The 21473-nt window shown below is 38.9% G+C and overlaps 1 protein-coding gene across 1 annotated transcript in view; it reads left to right on the top strand.

Annotated features, from left to right (window-relative positions):
* Window positions 1–21473, top strand: part of DCAF5 (DDB1 and CUL4 associated factor 5) — a 139875-nt gene that overhangs the window by 77776 nt on the left and 40626 nt on the right. The window contains exon 6 of the mRNA XM_021004647.2: window positions 10213–10426. Coding sequence (XP_020860306.1) covers window positions 10213–10426 — 214 coding nt within the window. The remainder of the gene's footprint in view (window positions 1–10212; window positions 10427–21473) is intronic.

The following is a 21473-nucleotide window of genomic DNA, read 5'->3' as shown; positions in this document are numbered from 1 at the left end:
CTGATGATTCTCACAACTGCTTATCTAGCCCTAACCTTTCTGCTGACCTCCAGTCTTGCATTTCCAACTCCTGTTGGACTTTTCAAACCAGATGTCCCAGAGACATCTAAAATTTAGCATGTTCCTGGGGCGGCTAAGTGGCACAGTGGATAGAGCACTGGCCCTAGAGTCAGGAGGACCCGAGTTCAAATGTGGCCTCAGACCAAACACTTGACACTTACTAGCTGTGTGACCCTGGGCAAGTCACTTAACCCCAATTGCCTTAAAAAAAAAAGGGGGGGGAGAAATAAAATTGAGCATGTTCCAAACTTGAACCCATTATCTTCCCCCTTTGTGTTATGTTCCTCCTTCCAGATTTGCATATTATTGCTGACACCATCATCCTCCCAGTCCTTTAGGCTCACAACCTAGTATTCATTTTCAACCCTTCACTCTCTCAAATCTCCCATATCCAGTCTGTTGCCAACTCCAGTCAGTTTCAAAGTTCAAACTTTGCAAAATCTTCTGAATATGCCTCCTGTCTCTCTTCTAATAATGCCACCCCCCCCCATACAGGCCCTCATCCCACCTCTAGACTAGGGTGTACTTGCCACCAGTCTCTCCCCATTGTAGTCCATTCTCCACTCAGCTGCCAAAGTCCTTTTCCTAAATCTCAGACCTAACCATGTCATTCCCTTACTCCGTAAACTCCAGCACCTCCCTGTCATTTCCAGGATTAAATATAAAATCCTCTGGCACTGAAAGCCCTTCATAACCCGGCCCTCCTCCTACATTTTTACCTCCCTGCCTCCATGCACTGCCTTCCTTACTGTTCCTTAAATATGAGGTGCTCTTCCCTCAGCTTTGAGCGTTTTCACTGGCTGGCCCCCGTGCCTGGAATGCTCTTCCTCCTCTGCCTCCTCACTTCCCACAGTTCTTTAAGTCTCAGCTGAAATCTTATCTTCTGTAGGAAGCCTTTCCCAGCTCCTCTTAGTTGTAGTGCCTTCTCTCTGTAGATTACTTCCTTTTTATTCTACATGTAGCTTTGTTTGAACATAGTTTTTGCCTGTTGTTTCCACAATTAGATCATGAGCTCCGCTAGGGCAGGGCACTACCTTTTGCTTTTCTTTGTGTCCTCAGTGCTTAGTATAGTGCCTGACGTAGTAAGCATTTCATAAATGTTTCTTGATTAATAGGTATGTGAAATTACACGAGCAAAGTTATGAAAGCAATAAAAGTGGTTCTTTTATGGGGGTAGTGAGTTGTCTAAGGTGGCTTGATCAAAGTATTTGGAAAAGAGTAGTATGAGATGGAAGGACGAGATTCTTCAATGGATCAATAAGTGTTTAATGTGTTATACACATTTGAGGGGGTGGGTTTGGGTATGTAGATAAAAAGCTCGGTTTTGAATATGATGAGTTTGAGATGTCTCAGGGACATTCATTTTGAAATGGTCAGTGGTTGACAATGTGAGACTGAAACTCAGGGCAGAAATCGGGTATCAACATATTGATCAGTGAATCATCTTTGTTGAGATGACTGGGATGCTGGAATGCTATATAAAGAATTTGAATTGTAATCTCTAGTAGAAAACTATAAGTAATCCAATGCAAACTGCCTTCTGTGATCTTGTTACACTCAGATTCTCCCAAGTAACCAGAAGGAATGATGTTGTAAGGAAGTACAATATCCCTACTCATCGCAGTTACTCTCAAGCCGCCACTCTGCTCAAAGCAAAGCTAGTCACTAAAATGAAGTTACCAGGTATTCAGTGTAGGTGGTGCAGAAGTAATCGATGTATCACAGTTCCCATATAAACTTCAGCCATGTTCTCCCCTCCAGCACACTGGGTGAGAAGAGTGGGTACACGGCCGACGGCTGGTTGTGTATTATTGATTCATTTAGGAACATTTGCACTACGTGAAGCTGCTTCTCTTCTCTGCTTAGTCGCTCCTCCCCACTCTACTGCTGGGCCAATCTACCTCTACTCAGAAATTGATGATGCCGTGACTCTCTTAACTAACACTCACCCTTAAACAGTCATTGAGTCAGCATTATACTGTTACATCTGCAGCAGTTCCCTTTAAAACAAAGAACTGCCAAGGTCATCAGGCTGGCTTTCTGGGCAGTGCGGATAAGCCCAGCCAGCTCTTCTACTCACCAACCAGTTGTCATCCCAGGGAATTCAACAACAAATCAGCTTCAGAACCTTTTATTTCCCCCCCCCTTTTTCATTTCCCTCTCATATCAGAAAGAATAGGAGAGAGTAACAACAGACAACCAAGTTTCACTTCTCTCACCCTATAGATGGCCCCAGAGGGGCCAGGCAGGAGCTAGCAGCTAAAGCCTTCTTGTCTGCTGGCTCCCTCCTGCCTTGTTTTCCTACACAGTCTGCAATTGTCCACTCCTGCCTCACCTTGACCACTCCAACCTTCAGAGACCCACATCAGTGCCTCCTGATCCTTAGTGACTCACCTTTCCATTATGAGATGAAAATCTATGAGCTCCAATTTCCAACAGTCCTTATTTCTTCCCCCCATAGTATTAGAAGTTATTTGCCATTTTGTTAGTTTTAGTCTCTAAAGCCCAAACAGTTATATAACAATGAGCTGAAGGACCATAATGCCCAGCAGATTTTGGGTCTCTGAAAACTGTCTCTTCACACTTACATTTTATAATTTTTTTTTTTTTTGGTGAGGCAGTTGGGGTTAAGTGACTTGCCCAGGGTCACACAGCTAGTGAGTGTTATGTGTCTGAGGCCGGATTTGAACTCAGGTCCTCCTGACTCCAGGGCCAGTGCTGTATCCACTATGCCACCTAGCTGCCCCCATTTTATAATTTTTATTAAATGAAAGTTCTCTTCCACTTTCAGCCACTGAACTGTTCGCATGCCAAAGGGGTATCAAGGTGTTCTTTTCAGTCAGTCAACATGCTGGTAGTTCTTAAGCTCTTACTGTATGTTAGCTACTGTGCCTGGTGGCTGGGGATTCAAAGAAAAACAAAAATATGGTCCTTGCTTTCAAAAAGAGAGAGAGAAGGGAGAGTGGGCAGAAAAGAGAAGGGGGAGGATAGGATTAGATGATTGGGAAAGGCCTCCTGCATGAGGAGGAAGTTGAACTGAGCCTCAAATGAAGAAAACCAGGAAGCAGAGGGAGAAGAAATAAGCATTTCAGGTGTGGAAGTCAGGGACAACCATGGCATGGAATCAGGGAATGAAATGTCATGTTCAAAGAACTGTAGGAAGACTGGTGTGACTGAAAGTGTGTAAATGAGAGCATGTGTAAAAGGCTGGAAAGGTGTGAAGGAACCAGATTACGAAGGCCTTTAGAATGCAAGCAGAGGATTTTATATTTGATCCTGGAGGTGATGGTCAGTGGGGTTTATTAGTTGTCTCCATTGGGTCTGAGTCTTCATTTTGTGGTTTCTGAATCAGTTACTCTTTTTAGTATGTCTGTAAAGAATGTATTTACTATTTCTGTCTTTTTGCTTTTTTTTACAATATCTCTGTGCCCTAATACATGGTCAATATGTATATTTTATGTGTATACATATACATCCACATGTATAAAACATACATATATAAAATATATATTACAGTCCCATTTAGAAGTTGTATAGTCTTTTAACTATAGTTTCCCTAGCAGTTTAATTCTGTATTTTCCCTTTAGTTTATTTTTCAGTTAGACTTATACAAAACTGAAAGGATATTGAAATCTCCTGTCACTATAGCTCGATTAATGTTTCCTTTATGAATTTAATGCTCAGCATTCAGGGCTTATAAGTTCAGTTTTTTAAATTTATTTGTTTTTAAGTTTCCTTTCAGCATAATGCAGTTTCCCTGTTAATCCCTTTTTTGCAGTTTGAATGTTTGCTTTTGCTTTGTCTGATAGCATGATTGCAGCCCTTGATTTTGTTGATCTATTTGACAATAGTAAAATGTTTTCTAGCCTTTCATTTTAATTCTGTTTAATTCTTTGTTTTTTAAATGTGTTTCTTGTAAACAGCGGATTGTGGGATTTTGTTTTCATATCCAATCTGTCACTCATTTTTCATTTTATTGGATTGTTGAATATTTAAACTTATGAGAGATAAGTTTATATTTCTTTCATTTGTCCCATTTTTTAGTTTTGCTTATTAGTTCCTTTTTCTTGCTTGCTTTTATCGACTTGTTTAATTCTTCCCTGCCTTTTTCCCTCTCAGTAATCAAGTAGGATTCTCCTTCCTTCCCTCATTTTCTTCATTATTTATCTTCCTTTCTATTCTAGACTTTTATTCTTTGATTGATGGTCCTTATATTTATTTAGTCTTTTATTCTCTGTATTATGAGGTTGTTATTTGAGTTCTGTCTTCTTGAACATTTTCTTGCCTTATAGATCTTACCCCCTGGTTTCCCTTTTTACCCTGGTGTTTTACGGTTAAAAATACTGATTCCTGTAGGTGATAGGGTGGATATTGCCCCATGGTAGGATTCTTTTCCTTTGTCCCTGATTGTGTAGTTCATTATTGACCTTTGCCCTCTCATTTGCCTCAAAATCTCTTCCTGAATCCGTGTTCCTCTGGGTGTCAGTTTTTCCCGGAGTTCTGATTTCCTTTTCACCTGAGGTAGATAGACTAAGTGGTTTTTCTAAGCACCAAATCCTGCCGATAAAACCTATTGTAAAGACCCTATTTTCCTTTATAGAGTAACTCTCTTCTTCCACAGGAGGAGCATTCATCCGCAGTACTCTCTCCCACCACCGAAAAGATTTTTTTCTCTGTCTCTCATTTTTTGCCTCCTCACTCATTTTCCTGTAGACTCTCTTCCTGAATGCTCGCAGAAGTTACTTTCCCTTCATTGCTAATCTTTGACTTGATTAGGTTACATTCCATATTCCCTTCTATCTTCTTCCTCCCCTCCGCCTTTTTATGTACCGTCTCATTTTGTAATTTAGTCTCACAAAAAAAAAAAAGATAAACAAAGAAAAACCATTGATTCACCTCTGGATTGGGAATTTTGAGGTTTATTTTTTATCATTTATTTGCATGATATTTCGGGCCTGTTTCACCACCCTCACTTCGGTCTAAGTTCTGCTTTCATGCTTGTCTCCTATGTGCATTTAGAAAGAAGTCTCTTCATGATCTTTCTGTTATTATATTTTTATCATCCTGCATTGTTGTGCATACCCTTATATTTCTGTTGTCTAGGGTATTGGGGAAGTAAATAGTCTCTTTGAGTGTGGTTTTCTTTCCACAAATGTTTTGAATCTCTCTTTATTATTGAATGTCCATCTTTTTTCATTTATGATCAGGCTCAGATTTTCAGGTACGTCAACCTGGGCTGTATCTTGAGTTCCATTGTGCTTTGGAACATATTATTCTGTTCCCTCTTGCATTTTCTAGTGAGTTCAGAATAGTCTTGTGTTATTTTAATTTCCTCTCCTTTGTATTTGATGGTCTTTCTGGTTGCATGTAAAATTTGTTGTTTCTCAGTGTTGTTTGTTTTTAACATGCTGATGATGTGTTTATATTTATTTTGTATCTTGCAACTTTGCTGAGGTTTTAATTAGTTTTTAGTTGACTGTCTAGGGTTCTCTAAGCAAACCATTATATCATCATAAAGTGATAGTTTTGTTTCTTTTTTACTTATACTTATTCCTTCAATTTCTTTTATTTTATTGCTGTGAGTAACATTTCTAATACAATAGTGATAACAGACATCCTTTCTTCATTGAAAACTGATCTTATTAGAAAGATTTCTAGCTAATCCCCATTACAGATAATGTTTGCTCTTGGTTTTAAATATACTGCTTATCATTTTATGGAAAGCTCTATTACTATGCTTTCTAATGTTTTTAACGGAATTTGTAATTTGTCAAGCTTTTTTTTGCATCTATCTCAATGGAATAGTTAAATTTAACCACTGTGTATCTTGGAGTATGCAGTCTTGATTTTTTTTTCTGGAGGCGACATGGATTCTTCTGATTGGCAATTGGCTTTCTGTGTTCAGAAGTTCTGAGCAGTTTTGTATTATTTCGTGCATTATGGTGTTCAGGTTTTATGACTTGTCATGTTCTGGGAGACCTATAATTCTTAAGTTATTGCTATGCATTCTTTCTTTGAGATCAATACATTTTGCTTGTATGGAGAACGTGCTTTCTTTTAGTTTTATTTATTTAGTTTTATTGATTTTTCTTCTCTTTTTCCAGTTAGTCCTTCACTTCTGTGTGTTTGCATTCCCAATCAGATATCCTCCCTTTTGTTTCTTTGTCACTGTGAGTTCACATGTTTCCATTCTGCCAGTTATTTCTGCTGTGCAGGCCATAAATTCTGCTCACATTCATATTTGTTTTTAACCATTCAGGGAATAGTATGCTGTGTGGTCCCATGCTTTCTTCAGAATCCGCATGATCGTCTGCCTCATCAGGCATTGAATCATTTTCCTTTATCTTATAGTATTTATTCATAAATTTCTGAACTCTTTTACTGAATCTGGAGGCCATATTTCTTTCTGTTGTTAATGTCTTCCATATTGGTTTGTGTGCTTGTGCTTAAGGTCTTTGAGTATTCGTCCTCCCAAGATCATTGGTAATTTTTAGTCTTTTTTTTCCTTATTGTCCACAACTACTCATTTTCTGACTCCCTCCCCACTGATGGTGCTTTCTCTAGGGGCTGGATCCTAAAGTCTCTTCCTATACTGGACAGTTCACAGTTTACTAGTCTAGGTCTTTGGCCCAGCTGACTTCTAAGGGTAAAGGACAGACCCTGTCTTTTTCTCAAGCTTAATAGAATGCCACACAACCCCATGTGTGTTCCTCGGTGGCGCAGAATACTGCTTTACTGCTATTGGCAGCCTGAGCAAATGTCTGCACTTTGGACTTTGGATCTCCAAAGCACGGGGGGGGGGGGGGGGGGCTGGAGTGAAAAGCTAAGTTCTAAGGTAAAGACTGCTTGTTGGTATTTACAGTCTTGTTGGTGGGAGCTTGAATGAGGGGTGCATGTTGATTGAGTGCTCATTAGGAGTTAGAAGATATTGGGTTTATTTGCTAATGGTTCATCATGTTTTTACATTATTTGAATTACTGGGGCAGTAGACCATAGAGACAGCTGAAACTGCTTTATTTCTCACATATAATGACCATTTTGGAGAGGTTTGAGAGGTCTTGAGGTTCACAGAAAATACCTAGGCCTCCATATTGTTGGTCACATAACCCAGAAGTTTTCCATTGGAGTCTGTTAGTAAGAGGAGAGAGTTTATTATTCAGAGTATTACGAAGATGTTAGTAAGAGGAGCCAGTGTTTGATATGGTCAAGCTTACCCTTTTGAGCAGAGGATGAAGTATCGGTGGGAAGAGACTTGAGGCCAACACATTAACAAAAGGGCTATTTTAATCCAGGTGAATAGTGATTTCAGCTTGCACCAGGATAGATGGTTGTATATTCTGAAGGTAGAAAAGTCAAGAAAACGATAGATTTGATTTTGGGGGTGAGTGTGAATGAGGAGTGCAAGTTGACACAAAGGTTTGAGCCTAGGTAACTGGGAAGGATGGTTGTAATTTGGAAGCTGGGAACAAGGTAGGGTGTGGTGGGAAATAGAACAAGTTCTCTTTTAGAATTTGGATGAAGAACATGCAAATTATCTGCATGGGAATGACAACTCTTTTTATTGATGCAAAAGTTCTTTTGTGTCTCCTTTTAGAAACCAAACTGCTCACATCCCATCTGAAAAACTGGGTTTCTTTATGTATGGATTGTGGAAGATTTTATTAAATGCTAGTTTTTTTCCTGTTCCTTTCTGCTACCTAATGAAAGGAGCATGAATATTCTTCCTAAGCTGATTTATTTCTTCACAGAAAAGTACTTTTTTCTGCCTGTGTGACAGTACCAAGCATTTGTTTTTCTCAGTCTTTATGTGGTGAAGAAAGATGGCCTATATCATCCTTCCAAAATACAATAAACTCTGATTAATCCAGATACCACACATACAAAAAGGTCAAATGATCTAAGAGGGTGTGGGTATAGAATTATACAGCAGTAATTCATTTTCATAATGATGATGCTGATCACTGAAGGACCTTGAAGATCCCTTCAGAAATCACTTCGACAAAGTTATATTTGTGATAGTTTTAATGTTAATTATATTGAAAAATTTTAAATGTGGCAGAAATTGATAGTCCATATGTAGTATAGAGGATTATTCTTATTTAGTTGGAACTTAATATATTAACAGTCATAAGTTTAGAGTAGTTGGAAATTTGTAGTGGTAGATTATTCTTTTCCAATGTATGAATAAATAAGCTCCTTGCATAAGAATATAAAGACATGCTCTGTAACTTAGTATTTTTAAGTTTATTGTGTTTGTAAGATATTAGTGCTAGAAGAGACCTTAAAGGTCACCTGTTCCAGCCCCCTTGTGAGCCAGGCCCATTACCTCTAAACCCAGTGCTCAGTTCTACATCACCAATTGCCTGTTGGACATTTTAAACTAGACTGAAGACATCTCAAACTTAACATGTCCAAAACTGAGCTCCTTGTCCTTCCCCTAAACCCTCACCTCTCTCAAACTGTTTTTTTCCTTTTTAGTGAGGCAGTAGGAATTAAGGGACTTGCCCAGGGTCACACTGCTAGTAAGTGTCCTGTGTCTGAGGCTGGATTTGAACTCAGGGCCTCCTGAGTCCGAGGCTGGAGCTCTATCTACCGTGCCACCTAGCTGCCCCTCAGACCTCTTTATTTCTTCCAAAGGCACCACATTGTTCTGGTTTTCCAGGTGCATAATCTTGGTGTTATCCTTAACTCCTTCCTTTCCCGTACACCATGTATCCAGAGAAAATCTTGACATTTCTGCCTCTCACTTCTGACCCTTTCTTTGTGCCCACTCACACAGCCGTCGCCTTAGTTCAAGCCCTTTCACCTCTCGCATGCAGCCTCTTAACTGATTTCCCTACCCCAAATTTCTCACCCCTCTAGTCCATCTTCTATACTCTTGTCAAAATAGTTTTCCTTAAGCACCAAGCTCACCATGTTATTCCTCAGAAAACTCCAAGTAGATTTCTGTTGCCTCTAGGATCAAATGTAATTTCTGTTGAGCTCTTAAAGCCTCTAAAAACCTTGCTTTTATAAATTCCATAAATACTTAATGTGTGTTCTTGTTGTCTTTCTGATTGGAATATAAACTCCTCTTGTGTAGAGATGGTTTCATTCTTTGTCTTAGTCCCCAGTGCCTGGCTCTTAATAAATGATTGTTGATTGATTGATTATCCTGGATTGGATTTGATATTTTGGCTCAGGGCTATGATTTCACCAGTGTGAGGAACTCTTAGTGTGAAAACTGCTTCCACTGATGACGATTGGCAACTCGTCTGTAACTTCTAGTTGCCTGGGAACACCAAGAGATTTAAATGTCTGACTGTCACACAACTAGTAGAAGTAAAAGAGAGGCCTTGAACTTGGATTTTCCACCTCTGAGGCTAGCTCTCTATGCCATACTTTTTTCTCTATTTTTCTTACATAATAAAGATGTTGTTTTCATTTGATCAAGTAATGTGTGTTGTTTTTAATGATGGTTATTAAATTTCTAATGGGAGGAGGGCAAATATATCCATTATTATTAACCAGTTAAATTGGACATTGATTATCCCATATTCTCTTATTATATATATATATATATATATTATATTAATTATTATATATATTATCCCATATATGCATTTTTTTTTCACTGATTTTTTTCACTGATTTATCAGTGAACCAGAACACAAGGGCATTCCTGTTCTCCTTGGATGTTAGATGCCCCTTTTCTGTTATTCATCTCCCAAATATGAAATGGAAGTTAAGAAGCAAGGCATAGTATAGTCAGGTAGGAATATAGATTCAGAGATGTTGGGATCATCTAGTCCATTTCCATCAGTTATGGTGGAGGCACCTGGCCCTCAGAGAAGTAAAGTGATTTGCTCAGGGTCACGCAGATATTGAGTGTCACAGCTGGGATTTGAAACCAAGTTTTCTGATTCTAAATCCAGCACTCATTCTGCAACACCCTAGAGCCTAGGGCCATCCAGGAGATATTTTTGGCTTCACCACAGTTTCTCCTAGTTCAACTCATAGAAATAGCACTTTATTGAATTTCCTTTTAAGGCTTTCACAGAAAATTCTTAGGCATTTGCTATGTAGAAATGATCATAGGTTCTTCTTTAGACATCATGTTGATGAGGACATCAACAACGTCTAATGTTTTTCCTGTTTTGTTTTATGTTTCAGCTCCCTCTTACGCTATGGTGGTAACTTGTCCCTCCAAAGTGCAATGAGTGTCCGGTTCAACAGCAATGGAACCCAGCTGCTGGCCCTTCGGCGCCGCCTGCCTCCCGTTCTGTATGATATCCATTCCCGCCTACCCGTGTTCCAGTTTGACAACCAAGGTTATTTCAACTCATGTACCATGAAAAGCTGCTGTTTTGCCGGAGATCGTGACCAGGTAAAGAAAATACATTCTGCTTCTTCAGTCCTAATTCCTCCATGTGTCCCTTGTTTATTCGTTGATCTTTGGCCCTTTTAGCATCCTATCCAATTCTGATTAGGCCACTTTTGAAGGAAGAGGAAAAAGTGCTCCAGAGATGGTAGGCACTATCTTGAACCTTCTTAGCCTACATTACTGTGGATTAATGAGTGAAGTACATGATTCTGAGATGAAGTTGCAAATGAATGAGGGGACTCTATTTGAAAAAATAGCCTATCAATGAGAAGTTTCTTACTCAGGCAGAAAATGCAATGATAAAATACCCCAACTGCAGTCCAAGAAATGTGTAACACAAGTTGGTGATACCTTTTTTTCTCCTGTTGACATAAACTGTGAGCACCTTTGATTCAGAGAGAACCCAGCCTGTGAGCTTTTATATTCACATTCTTATGGGAAATTTCAGCACATCAGCTCTGAACTGCCAGTTGGTTAAAAATGTATGGGGATTCTTGCATTTTTTCTTGGCCTTTACTACTGCAGATCATGAAACACACTATAGCCTCCACAAAAAAAAAAAGCAGAATTGCAGGTAACTCAAGCAGTGGAAAGGCACAGGTGTACATAGGTTTCAGCTTATCACTAATAATTATATGCATACAAGAATTGATCTAAAACTTTACATCCAGGAAATGTTTGATCACACAAAGGAGATGTTACTGGTCATGTATATCATATAACAAGATGGACGGCCTAAGTGCTGCCTTGTCACAGAATGTTAAGAGACTTAGAAGATTTCTAACAAGCTGCATAGATCCTTTATAAAGGAATTGCGGGAGGGCATGGCACAAATGACGTAGTGAAGAAGGCCTGGATGGGCTGTGATATGCACTACTGAATAGTCACATTGGAGACCCACTGACACATATTTTATTGCCAGTTCTTTTGTTGGCCTCTTACACTTCACAAATTAACAGTCCATTACCAAAAAATGAAATTGATGTGGAGAAACTGGAACCCAGACACGAAGTATAAAATAAGCAAAGCTTAGTGAACCCACTTTAATTGTCTCCATTTAAAAGAGCTTTTTAAAGATATCTGAGCTCATCTAACTAATCAAACATGAGAAAAGTGACTTGCCCAGTGTCACAAAGCTAGGTAGTGGCAGAATGAGGATCAGAACTCAGGTCTTCTGACGCTTCCCTTCCAGCATTCTTTCTAGACCACCAGGGACAACTTCCTTTTTCCTGTTTCCTATCATTTTAAGGGAGGAAGAGAGACTATGGCTTGCTGCAGAATAGTTTTCCCTGTTGAGATTCTCCCATGAGGCATTACAAATAGTGATATTTCATCAGGAGCGCACTCTCCTACTGTTGCTTGCAAGGACAGCTTCGGGATTGTTCTTATTAGAATTCATTAGTTATTCCAGGTTTAATAGCTTCCATCTTCAGATCATATTAAAGTAAGCAAACTATTAGTAGCATTCTGGCTCTGTTAGCCAGTGACACTGAGCTCCACAGCGCTTCAAGGAGATACAAAAAATAAATTAGTCCTTGCTTGTTTGCGTCAGGCCGCTCTCTGTCTAGGCTGCATAGAGTATTCTTATAATATTAACATTATTTTTGTCTATCATAACTTTTTGAATTAAATTGCATTCTTATTGATGTCTTTCATTCTTTACATTTTTAATTACCTCCATTTCCCATAGTATTCTTTTCTCTACTCACTTCCAGAGAATCATCCTTTATAATAAAGAATTTTTAAAAGAGGAAGAAAAAAAATTCAGCAAAACTAACCAAAATTTTTTTTGAATTACCATAATAAATAAATATATCATAAATATCATAAAAATTTACCAATATCATAACTATTGTGTTCTGCCTCTTCAAAGAAGTTGGGGAATTAAGGGAAAAGTTGTCTTCTTATATCTCTCCTTTAGGGCCAAGCGTGGTCATTATAATTGTGCAGTTTTCAGTTTTGATTTGGTGGTAGTTATGTTGTTGTAGTCATTGCGTGTATTGATCCTGCTTACTTCAGCTTGCATTAAAAAAGTGCAAGTTCACCTTTCCCTGCATTCATCCTGTTCTTCATTTCTTATTGTATAGTAATATTTCTATTTATTCTGAACTCCTGTGGGTCATCATCTAAACCCCATTCCCCCTCCCACTTCTTATTCCCATCCCCCTCTACTCTCCCATCCCAAAATTCTAACCAACTACCTACCCACCCCTTTCATTGTCCCTTCTGGAATGCGTCTTCCATAGGCAGCAAGCCTCTTTTGATCCTAAATCTTTTCCTCTCCCAGTCCTTTCCATCTCCTAGCTATTACTGAAACCTGGTCTCTCCCCTGAGGAAACAGCCTCCCTAGCCACCCTTTCCAGTACTGGCTGCACCTTCGCTCATTCACCTTGGCTCGCTGGTCAAGGCAGGGGAGTTGGAATACTCCTTTCTCCACCTTGCCTCTTCCAGGTTCTCCCCCTGTCTCCATCACTCATTAGTCTTTTCATATCTACCACCCTATCAAAATCCTGGTAGCTATTGTCTAGAGCCATTTTTTTACAGGTGTTTGGAGGGGTTTAGGGCATAGCTGTTATCTAAAGACCTCCAGGTTACTTTCCTTCCGCCCTCAATGAGTTTGGGACCTGGCTCGTGATTTTTTCCTAACTCCTGCCTTTATATTTGGGGATGCCAACATACATGGTGAGTCTTCCTTAAAACATCATAACCACTCAGTTCATCGGTCTACTCTTTTCCCATGAGTTATTCCTATGCCCCAACTCATCCATGCGCAGAGATGTTCATTCCTCTTGATCTTGCCATCACCTACAAGTGTACCCCCTCTGTGTTCAAGAATTCCTAAATCATCTTATTTGACTGTAGTCTGTTGATTTTCCACTTCTCCCTCTGCCTTCCCTTACCAAAGCCTGCTCTTTGTCCACACTGTGACTTTCAAATCTGTTGTTGCCTCAGTTTTCTCTCAGGCCGTCACCCCTGCACTAGCCACTCTTTTCTGTGTCTTGACCCTTTGGTGAACCAGTTGAATTCTACACTGTCCTCTTCTCTTGTATCCCTAACCCCTCCAGCCCCCTTATTATATCACTGATTGCATCCTGCCAAGCCTTAGTCTCAGATCACTCTCACCATCCCCTATGTTTGCTTTGACCGAAGGTAGGGAAACTAATGCAACCGTTCTGAGTGGGTCTGCTGCAAACTTATGTTACGCAACCTGGACTGGTCCTCGCTGCTGCTAGGCAATCCTGTATCACTATCCCACTGTCCACAGTGGCTCTTCCAAACCTTTTCATCCCTCCTCAAACCTTCTATGGTTCCACCACCCCCACCCCCACCCTCTTAGCTGAGAATCTTGCTTCATATTTTACCAAAAAAAAGAGCCCATTCACCAGGAGCTCCCTCTTCTCCCTTCTTCCCCCCCCTCTTCCTTATCTTCTGTCAGTCCATATGCTATCTACCACTGTCTGTCTTTCTCACATGAAGAGGAAGGCTTGCTCTTTACCGAGGCTAACTCTTCTACCTGCTCAAGCAATCCCATTCCATCCCATGTCCTCCAACAGATTGCCCTCTCTCTCATCCTGTCACTTATTTTCGATCTTTCCCACTCTTCTGGCTGCTTCTTTACTGCTTGTAAATATGCCCATGTTTCTCTCCCTCTCCACCCCACCCCTCCAGCCCCCATCTTGAAAAAAACCCTCACTTGATCCTTCTGTCCCCATTAACTATCCTCCTCCACCTCTTCTGCTCTTAGTAGCCAAACTCTCTGAAAAAACATCTATGATAAGTGCCTCCACTCTTTCTCTTCTTAACCTCTTACAATCCGGTTTGCAGCCTTGTCATTCCAATGAAATTGTTCTTTCCAAAGTTACCAGTGATTCCTTAATTGCCAAATCCAGTGGCCTTTTTTCAGTCCTCATTCTCCTTAACCTGTGTGCAGCCTTTGACACCATTGATTCTCCTCTTCTCCTTGATACTCTTTAGGTTTTCAGGATGTCACTCTCTCCTGGCTCTCTTGCATCTCTGACCAGTCCCTCTCTGTCTCCTTTTCTGAATTCTCCTCCAGATCATTTCCGCTAATCCACAAGTATCCCTCAGGATTATGTCCTGGATTCTCTTCTCCTCTCCTTTTGTACTGCTTCACTTCATCGGCTTCCATGGATTTAATTACCATTGCTAAACTGATGATTCTCAGACCTGCCTCGTTTGCCCTAACCTCTCTGCTGACCTCCAGTCTCACTTCTCCAGCTGCCTTTCAGACACTCACATTGGATGTCCAATAGACATTAAACTCAGTATATCCAAAATGGAACTCATTAGCTTTCCCCCTAAACCCTCCCCCCCGCTAACTTCCCTGTTACTGTTCAGGGCATCACCATCCTTCCAGTGTCTTTCAGGCTTTAATACACATATTTTTTACTCAGTTGATCATATCCATTGATTTTGTTTATGAAGAAGCTTTTTAATGTCCTGTGATCAAAACTGTCTTATTTTATCTGTTATAATCACCTATCACTTGCTTTGTTACAAATTTGTCCCTCACCCAGAGCTGTAAAAAATATGATCTGTTTCTCTTCACATTTCTTCATGGCATCATTTTTAATATTGGGATTATGCATTCGTATTTATTTATTGTGTTATATGATGTAAGATACTGGTCTCAGCCCAGTTTCTACCATGTCCAACAATTCTTGCCAGATATGGAGTTCTCTCCTAGGTAATTTGTGTTTTGGAGTTTATTGAATATGAAATTGAGTTCAGTTATTTCTCATCCATGTGTAGTTTGTTCCACTAGTCCACTTTTCTATTTTTAACCAGCACTAAATAAATAGTGCAGGTAATTATTACTTATAATATGGTTTGAAATCTGGAAGTACTATTCCTTCTGCAGTGGGAGAAGGGAAGAGAATAAGGATTTATATAGCACCTGTGTTACAGGTACTGTGCTAAGCACTGTTTACAAATAATAACTCATTTGGTCTTCACAGTAACCCTGAGAGGTAAGTGCTGGTATTATCCCCATTTTACAGTTGAGAAAACTGAAGGAGATAGATGTTCAATGCCTTGTCCCAAGTCACATAGCTAAGTAAGTGTCTGAGACTGGATTTGAACTCATATCTTCCTGATTCCAGGCTCACAGTCGAAGCTACTATGCCACCAGCCGTATCACTACTACCATTTAACTATTTCCCTGATATTCTAGATCTTTTTGTACCTCCAAATTAATTTTATAATTATTTCATCTAGCTCTGTAAAGCATCTCTTTAGTAATTTGATTGGTAGTGAAATCTGAAAATTAACTCTGATATTTTTTCCATTTTTATTTTAATGACTCTGCCCAGCCACAAGCACTGAAAATTCCCCCAGTTATTTAAGTTCCTTTTTTTTTTTTAAAGAATTATTTAATTGTATCTGTGCAGGTATTGAGTATGCATCAATAGAAATAAACAAAAAGGATAAATCCTTCAAATTAGCCAAAGGGTTGACAAATTATAGTGGAGGTTATGAATGGAGTAAAAGAGCCCATGAGAATAGGGTTGCATCATTGTAGTTAGGGACTTAAAAGAAGAAGGAAATTTTTTTTAAAATTTTTTTTGGTGAGGCAGTTGGGGTTAAGTGACTTGCCCAGAGTCACACAGCTAGTGAGTGTTATGTGTCTGAGGTCAGATTTGAACTCAGGTCCTCCTGACTCCAGGGTCAGTTAATCTACTGCACCACCTAGCTCCCCAAAGAAGGAAATTTTTAAAAAAATCTTTAAAATATAATACTAGAGGAATAAATACATGAAAACATATACCTCTCTCATAATTTCATATATGAATGGACTAAACAGTCCAATATAATATATAACAATATAATAAAAGACAGTGGCAGAATGGATAAGAAATTAATACTTCACTTGCAAGAAACACATCTAAAAAGGAAAGAGGTACACAAAATTGAAATGAAAAGCTATCGTAAAATTTACTATTTATCAGATGAATCCAGAAAATCTGGAGTTGGAATCATTCTATTAAAACAAAAACTATCATTACAGAGAAGTAGGGAAATTGCCTTATGCTTAAAGGAACCATAGATATTAAACAGTCAGTATTAAACACACATGTACCAATTGATATAATATCTAAATATATATAAAGGAAAAAAGTAACTGAATTGCAAAAAGGCAATAACACATTAATTGTAAAAAATTTTAACGTTCCTGTGCTAGACCTGTACGTATTTACCAAAAAGGTAAACAAAATGGAGAATAGGAAGCTAAACAGACTGTTGAATCATTTAAGATTAAATGATTTATGATGTTTTCTGATTGGGGCCACTAAAGATATAAATTTCTCAGTACCACATACATGGCATTTTTGTAAAAATACACTCTGTATTATGTCACAGAAATTGAAAAAAAAAACTAAAATAGCAGTAAGACTAAACATCCTTTACAAACCATAGCAATTTTAAAAATTGTCAGATAATAAATTTCTCAGATTTAACTGTGGACAATAATGACACACTATTGTAAAAACAACTATGTGGAAGACGATGATAATGAAAAACCAACATGCCAGAGTTTCTGAGATGCAGCTAAAACAGTCATCAAAGGGAAAATTATATTCTTAAATACATTAATTATTTTGTTAAGTGTTTGTTATTTGTTCCGTTATTAAGCTATTAGGTATTTGTTAAGAGTATTAATGAAATTAATGAATTAAGAGTATTAATGAAATTTGCTGAGTATTAATTAAAGAGTATAAATGGAGTTTTAAAAATTAGAAAGCAAAGAACAAATCTTGAAAACTAGAGAAGCTGATAAATGGTAAATTTAAAAGAGTACCAATACTGCATTTTAAAAATCTAATTTAAAAATACGAAAAGCTGATACTTCAAAAAAACTAACAATGTTCTTTTTTTATTGGATTGCTAATGGTTTATAAAGAAGAGAGAGGAATATAAAATGATTTTATATAAAGTATAAAATGAAAAGTAAAATCAGAACAGAGAAGAAATTAAAAAAAATTCTTAGAACCTACTGTGAAAGGAACCATGACCAGAGTCCTTTTCTAAGAGATGGTTATAACCCTAATATTTATACTGGGGAAAGAATGAAAGAGAATTATTGACCAATATCATTAATGACTATTGATTCAAAAATTTCTAGTGAAATCCTGGCAAAAAAGTGACAAATTTCTCCCAAAAATGATTCACTGTTATCACATTGGACAGACACCAGGAATGCAAGAATTGTTCAACATTAAGAAAACATTTAACATTATTAATATATTTTTTAAAAAAAATAGTTATATCAATAAATGCGAAATCAGCCTTTGACAAAGTGTAACATTTATTTATGCTATTAAAAAAAACTTCTGGGGCCTTAGACATTTGACAGTTACTAGCTGTGTGACCCTGGGCAAGTCACTTAACTCCATTGCCTAGCAAAGATTAAAAAAAAGAAACCTCCCAAATATAGTCATAGAAGATACAATAGAATCATTTTTAATATGATAGAAAACATCTGAAACAAAAAGCAAGCGTTAAATTCAGTGAGATACACTAGACACGTTCTCAGTAGGAACAAAACAGTTACTTTTCCCCTGCTTCTACTTGATATAATAATAATTATTATTATTATTAATATTATTTCTATCTTGGTAGCGAGAAGAAAATTAAGGACATAAAGATAGTCAAAGAAGAGCTAAAACTATCCTAATTTACTTAGAAAGTTTTATGGAATCAGCTAGGAAACTAGTTGAGACAGTAAGTAGCTCCCTCTACTTGACTGCCAGGGTAATTTTTCTAAAAGCATAGCTCTGACCACGCCTGGTTCCCTATTACCTACAGGACCAAATAAAGAATCTTGTTTAGCATTTAAAGCATAATCTAGCCCCTCCCCCTTTCCATTCTTCCTACCCTTCGTTGTCCTCCACCCACTCTGTGATCCAGCTGCATTGGCCTTCTTGCAGTTCTCTGAACGTGGTGCTCCATCTCCCTTGTCCATTCCTTTGCACTGGCTGTCCCTCTTGCTTGGAATTCTCTGTCCGCTCACCTTCACCTCTTGGTTTCCTGGCTTCCCTGAAGATACAGCTCAGATCCCACCTTCTGCAGAAGACATCTCCCTGTTCCTTCAGATGCTAGTTCCTTCTCCTTTCAGATTACCTTTTGTGTATTTTGTACATACCTTGTGTGTACTCAGTTATTTACATCTATTAGTTATTTGCACGTTATCTATCCCAACAGAATACGTTTTTGATCCTTGCGGGTAGGGGGACTGTTTTTGTCTTTCTTTGTGTCATCAGCATTTAGCATAGTGCCTGATTCCTAGTAAGAGCTTAATAAATGTTTATTGACTTGATTAAACTTGCAGGCTACAAAATACTCGCAAAAATCAGTTGCCTTTCTACATAGCAATAACACAGTCTGTTGTTGTTGTTCAGTCATGTCCTACTTTCTGTGACCCCATTTTGGGGATTTTCTTGACAAAGATACTGGAGCAGTTTACCATCTCCTTCTCCAGCTCATTTTACAGATGAGAAATTGAGGCAAACAGTTAAATGACTTGTCCAGGGTCACACAGCTAGTAAGTATCTGAGGCCGAATTTGAACTCATTAAAGTGAGTCTTCCTGACTCCAAGCCCAGGGCCCTATCCTAGCTCTACCTAGCTAGCTGCCTGGGAGGCAGTAATGGAAAGGGAAGTTCATTGTGAATTACTATCCCTTGACTCATGGGCTAGAGATTATGATCTTTAGGGGTCTGTTTGTTCTTTCCTGTTAACATGTCTGTCATTCTTAATGTCCCCCTGAATCACAACAAGGTATTCTCTCTCCCTAAATTTTGGAGGTTTAATTTGTGTTTCCTCTAATAGCCCTTCTCCTAGGAGAAATAACAGCAACTTATCTGAAGCCCTGGAAAAGAATGTGATGATTTCAGGCTTTTCTAGTATACGCATTGTAAGTGTGTTTCAGGATTTTTCCCTTTATTAGACGTCAGGAGACCTGCCTGCCACCGATCACTTTGTCTGTAAATGAGAGGGTTGGATGCTCTTAGATGATCCCTGAGGTCCCTGGCTGTTCTAGTACTCTCAGCCCCTCCAAGCATTTGCTTTAGTGGTGTGAGAAACCAGCAGATGGGCTTCCTCTGCTTCTGTGAAATATCATTCCATCAACAGGTGTGAGAGGAAATTTGGTATTTGATGAGAGGAAATTCGTAGCTCAATTATTCTGATGTCTTGTACTTTGAACCTATCTCATAGTGGCCTACTAGTTTCCATGTCCCTGTGGAAAGTAATCAGATTTGACGGTGTCACTTCCCATTCAGTAAACTCCAGTGACTTCTTATTGTCTGTAGAACAAAATATAAATATTTGCTTTTTCACAGTCTGTCCACATCCTATATTTCCAGTCCCGTTGCACGTTATTCCTCTTCTCTGGTTATACCCCAATCATGAAATGCTCTGCTCACCTCGTTCAGTTCTGCTCTGACTCCAAGAAAAGCCTTAAAGCATCACCTACCATGGGAAGCCTTTGTTGGTCTGTTCCCCCTGGCTTCATCTGCTAATCACTGTCTTTATTTATTTATTTATTCTATAGATGCTTCTGTAAGTACGTGCTTCCTTCCCCCTCCACCCCCACACCCCCAGTGAATATAAACTCCTTTAGTGAAAGGATTGTCTTGGTTTTTGTAGTTGCATTCCAAGCACCTAGCCCAGTACCTGGAGTATAGTAGGTACTTAATACATGCTTATTGATTGAGCTTCCTGTGTAAGAGATTGATCACTGGAGTGCCTCAGACCTGTTTGAAGTGCACACAAGGCTTTTTCTTTTAAGCCTATAAGCCTATTCGGTATTTGGGTACCAGGGATTCATGGTTGCCACATCTTTTGGATTTAACCTGTTTAACAAAGGGTTAACTTGTATCCTGTGAGTCAAATAAAAATGGCCTTGAAAATATGGCACAGCCTCAGACATTACATCACCACCCAACCTTTTTCTGTTGATATTACATGGGTACAGCCAGGGGCTCAGGAATTCACCACCCACTGCTCTTAAGGCTGTTGAAACTTCCTAATAAAATGGCTTTTCTTCTGTTTATTACCTTACCACATAACATGGTACTGGTTAGGAATTAGCTCAGTTTGTGGCCTGGCACTTCAGATTCCACACCCCTTCCCCACTCCCATCCCCCCTTGCCACACACAGGCACTATCAGAACGAGAGACAAGTTTGTCAGCAGAACCAGCTTCAGCTTATGGGCTGTCATTGATCTGTATCTGTGTAGGTTTTTGTTAGTTTTCAAAGCTCTTTCACATTTACTATCTTATTTGATTCTTAGGAGTAGAACAACTACCTTCGCTTTTTGACAGCTGAAGAAGGCAAGGCACAAAGTAGATATGTGTGCTTAAGACTACACACTATAGCCTCCATCAGTATCTCCAAGCCTTTCCTACAGATATGCTCCTGTCTGTGTTATAGAGAAGCTGTGTCTTGGTGGCTTTGGTCTCTGATGAGTGTTGAATACCAGCAGTGACAGTGATATTTTATAAGATTTGTGAGATTTATCAGGAATCTCCCTTTCTACACAAGTAATTCAAGAGTTATGTATTTTAGGGTCTTGGTTTTTGAAAGGAGAAAAAGAAGTACATATTGTCACATAGCAGTTCATTGCCTTCAGAATACTAAGAGCTGGGCTGTGAAATGTTTATAGTATGTTCTGTGGGGAAATTGTGGGTTGGATCAGCTTTATAACTGTTTGGACTCTCTACTTTTTTCTGGAAGCAAATGGTTGACCAGCCAGTTAAATAACATAGGCAAAGAGTTCATTTTGAATGCAGGTCTCATGCTATATGCAAAGTCACACAGTTAGTAAGTATCAGAGGCTGGATTTGAACTCAGGTCTTCCTGACTCCAGGCCCAGTGTTCTATTCACAGGGCTGCTGCACTGCCATAATTAGCAGAAATCTGAAGCCTGACCTCTGCCAGTTTCTGTAACCACCACTGCTCTCCACTCCACCTCCTCCTTCCCACTTCCGCAGTCCCATTTTTTACAAGTCCCGGTGGACTTTGTACA

This window comes from Phascolarctos cinereus, unplaced genomic scaffold (assembly GCF_003287225.1).
Source record: "Phascolarctos cinereus isolate Bilbo 61053 unplaced genomic scaffold, phaCin_HiC Scaffold_3;HRSCAF=262, whole genome shotgun sequence".
Classification (NCBI taxonomy): Eukaryota; Metazoa; Chordata; class Mammalia; order Diprotodontia; family Phascolarctidae; genus Phascolarctos; species Phascolarctos cinereus.
The sequence above is the reverse complement of the archived record's forward strand: the minus strand, read 5'-3'. Positions and strand labels throughout refer to the sequence as shown.